The sequence below is a fragment of the Pygoscelis adeliae genome, unplaced genomic scaffold (genome assembly GCF_000699105.1).
Source record: "Pygoscelis adeliae isolate BGI_AS28 unplaced genomic scaffold, ASM69910v1 Scaffold166, whole genome shotgun sequence".
NCBI lineage: Eukaryota > Metazoa > Chordata > Aves > Sphenisciformes > Spheniscidae > Pygoscelis > Pygoscelis adeliae.
Genome location: NW_008825156.1, coordinates 1054089 through 1057818, shown reverse-complemented (window position 1 = coordinate 1057818; position 3730 = coordinate 1054089). Strand labels below are relative to the sequence as shown.

Below are 3730 nucleotides of genomic sequence, written 5' to 3'. Positions count from 1 at the left end.
CGGGGCCCCAGCCACACCAGTCTGCTGGAGAAACCTCTGTCTGCCTGTCAAACACTGATGGCAAACACCGGCTTGCCTGCAGCAGAGAGCGACCTCTCCCAGCCATGGCTGGGTTACAGCAGAGGAAGGGGCAAAAGGCATTTGCTATGTGCAGGGTTTGCCTCCGGCAGCCCCGCCAATGGGAAGAGGAAAGTGTGTGAGAGCTTCAAAGACCCCGCCAGGAGCAGCGGGCAGGATTTCTGGCCCAAATCCAGCGCCCCTGGGGCTCTGGCTGCAGGGATGTTCCACACTTCTCACCGGCAGGTGAGGAGGTGCCTGCTGCCCAGCACTGCTGTGCCCAGGGGGTTTCGGAAGGATGCTAAACCTACTGAATAATTTCAAAGGTAAGTCATCCCGGACACGCAGCTGACACAAAAAGGCGTGCAGGTTCCCAGGCTGCTGGCTTGCTGCCTTCCCAGAGGTCATCTCTGCTGCTGGGAGCACCAGCCAAGCATGCCACAGAGCCATGCGTCGTTTGTGACTCTCCCCTGTCCCCGCTCCCAGAAGGATGCCCAGAAACTGCCGAGCACTCAGCAGCGGGGTGATGGGTGGATGGGCCTGGCTCCAGTTGCAGGCTCCTGGGAGTGGGGTGCAACAGAGGCCGAGGACATGGCACCACAGGATTTAATACGAGGAGAAAAACAGAGCTCTCATTCTTGCTTATGTGCCTGCCGGCGCTGGCTACTGCAGGCCTCATGCTGGCAGCAGCCTCCCTCCCCACAGTCTAGGATTAATGAAGAGCAGGGGGTGCTTGTGCAGAGAGGTCCTCAGTGGTCTGATGGAGGAGCGTACATTGCTTGAAGGTCTGAGATGTGGTTTTGGAGGTCCCATGAACTAGCATGGCTCAGTGGGAACGAGAAGTTCAACAACCCTTCCCCATATCCAGCAAGTCACAGAAGGCTTTCAGGACAGCCCCATGGGTAAGCACTGCAGGAGGGAGAGAGAAAAAGTCACTAAGATGTGGTTTGAATCCATCGCAGAGTCTTTTCGGAAAGCTCCTGGCCAATAAAACCTTTTAATATTTCTAGGCAGGGCTCTGGGGCTGGTTTTCACAGCCTGCCACTGACATCTAGCGTTCAGCCGGCAGCACCTTGATGGTGCTCATGCTGCCCGCAGCAAAGGCAAGCTGCGAAGGACACGCGGCCCCACGGCCTGCAACCCTCTGGCCGCAAAACGGGCAGCAAAGCAGGTGCTGCCACACCATGCCGGCCCCTGGATACCCCACTTGGATACAGGAAACGGAAGAGGGGTAAAGTCTCCTGGTCCTTTTGTTCTATATCCTCGTGGCCCGAGCTGCCTGGGTCTGCTGAGTGACAGCTGACAGGGCGTTTGGGGATGGGGACATATTCCTGCTAGGAAGGGATGGAGCCTGACCACTCATGTGCTGGGCTTAAACTGCAGAGCTGCTGCTGGCTGGCAGTGCCATCAGCTGCCTGGCTGTGCCATCCGCTGCTTGCATGTGCTATGCGCTGCCTGGCTGTGCCATCACTGCCTGGCTGTGCCATCTGCTGCCTGACGATGCCGTTGCTGCCTGGCAGTGCCATCACTCCCTGCTAATGGTATTCGCTGCCTGGCGATGCCATCTGCTGCCTGGTAGTGCCATGCCCTGCCTGGCTGTGCCATCCACTGCCTCATAGTGCCATTCTTGCCTGCTAGTGGCATCGCTGCCTGGCTGTGCCATCTGCTGCCTTGCAATGCCATCACTGCCTTGCAGTGCCATGCGCTGCCTGGCTGTGCCATTGCTGCCTGACAATGCCACCTGCTGCCTGGCAGTGCCATCTGCTGCCTGCTGGTGCCATCACTGCCTGGCAGCGCTATGCACTGCCTGGCTGCCTGGAGGAGATGGAGGCAAACCAGTGACATGGACACGCACAATCCTTACCCACTGCAGAGCTGTCCCAAGGCAAGCCCATGAAAGTCCCAGCCCGCAGGATAATGAAGAGAGCAGACCACGCTGTCAGGATTGAAAACTGCCAGTGGCAGAGACGCTACACAAGCCGCATAAGACCTGCAAAAGGAACTCATTAACCCAGGACTGCTTAATATGCTGAAGGCTTGTGCACAGCCCTGGAGCTGCAGTAGGATGCCGTGCCAGGTTTCGCCCGGTCAGCCCCTCCGCGCAGATGGAGGCAAGGGGATGCACACAAACTGCAGCCAGCCTTCTGGCTCATGGGCCAGGCAAGCAGAAGCCCAGCACTGCAGGGCCAGGGGGCTGCGACACGGTGGGATGCATGCTTTAGTGCCCACGTGCATGGGGTGCACTACAGCACCTCAGTTCCCTTGTGCACCCTCAGGTTCAAAATGGCACCGCCCCACTCCAGGGGCCACGGGGACCTGGTTTGCCTGGTTGGTTACAGCAACGGGTCACTCTTCCAGGTCTTCTCCGCTCCCAGGGGTTTGCAGCCCACGGGTATCACAGTGCTTGGCTTCACAAGCTCAACCCATAGCAGAGCCAGGGTGCAAACCTCACCTCAGGGTGTTTTATGGCACCCCAAGCATTCAAATGCAAAGAGGCATAGCCCAGCCCTCATCCACTGCACAGGTACCCTACAATGTGGGTGTTGCTTGAAACAAGTTATGTCTTTTCATACATCTCCATACATCTCCCAATTTTTTTTTTTTTTTTTTTTTTTTTTTTTTTTTTTTTTTTTTTTTTTTTTTTTTTTTTTTTTTTTTTTTTTTTTTTTTTTTTTTTTTTTTTTTTTTTTTTTTTTTTTTTTTTTTTTTTTTTTTTTTTTTTTTTTTTTTTTTTTTTTTTTTTTTTTTTTTTTGGTCTCAGGTCCGGGATAAGAAACTCCTTAATGACTTAAATGGAGCAGTCGAAGATGCCAAGACAGCCCGGCTTTTTAACATCACGAGCTCAGCCCTTGCCACCTTCTGTATCATACTTATCTTCATCTTCCTGCGATACCCCCTCACTGACTACTAGAGTGAGGCCAACAGCAGTGGCCACTGCCAAAATGCCTCTATGCCAGAAGTGTCTGCAGTTGTTTCTTGTAGCAAGGACGCAAAAAAAAAAACAAAACACTCCACCTTGATTGCAAAAAAAAAAGCCAATTAAATACATAAATAAAAATTAAATTAGTTGATCAACCCAGCTGAGCATACCCTTCCTGCCCCCAAACAGTTTGTGGACTGCTGTAGGAAAGGGTCTCACTCTTACACGTGTACAGGGAGAAAAACAGACCAAGAAATATTTATTTTATGGCCAACAAGCTGTGTGACAAGAGCGTGCAAAGCTGAGAGCGATGCATGCCTGGCAGCAGAAAGCTGAGCTCTGGGGAGCAGTGCGGTCCTGCTGAGCAGGAGGTGTGTGCAGTGATGGATGGCAACCGTGACAGAGCTGGCTCACAACATATCAAACGTGTTCAGAGCGCCCCACCACCTCCCAGCGTACAGGGGTTTCTTTTCCTTTTCCTCTCTTGAGTTTTATCCATTGGTTCAAACAACTCCCAACCTCTGGAGAGATGAGGGTGTTAGGAAGTTTGTGCTAGGGAGCCCCAAATCCTCCAGAGAAACTCCAAAGCGTTAAAGGGCAGGTTTCTCCTCAGAATCTCCCAGCAACGCTGAGAAGGAAGGCACCTTCTGGAGAACTCACCTAAGCCCCCCTAAACCGAGTGCTACTGTATTTCTGTAAACGGTCAATAAAGATACCTCTGATATCTGAAGCTGCTGGGTTAATTCCTTCCTT

General features: G+C 52.9%; 1 protein-coding gene across 1 annotated transcript in view; it reads left to right on the top strand.

Annotated features, from left to right (window-relative positions):
• The window catches only part of IFITM10 (interferon induced transmembrane protein 10), a gene marked incomplete at its 5' end in the record, with an annotated part of 9697 nt that extends 6277 nt beyond the window's left edge, over window positions 1-3420 (top strand). The window contains one exon of the mRNA XM_009328593.1: window positions 2819-3420. Within this exon, the coding sequence (XP_009326868.1) occupies window positions 2819-2968 (150 nt within the window). The remainder of the gene's footprint in view (window positions 1-2818) is intronic.
• Window positions 3421-3730: the final 310 nt, after the last annotated feature.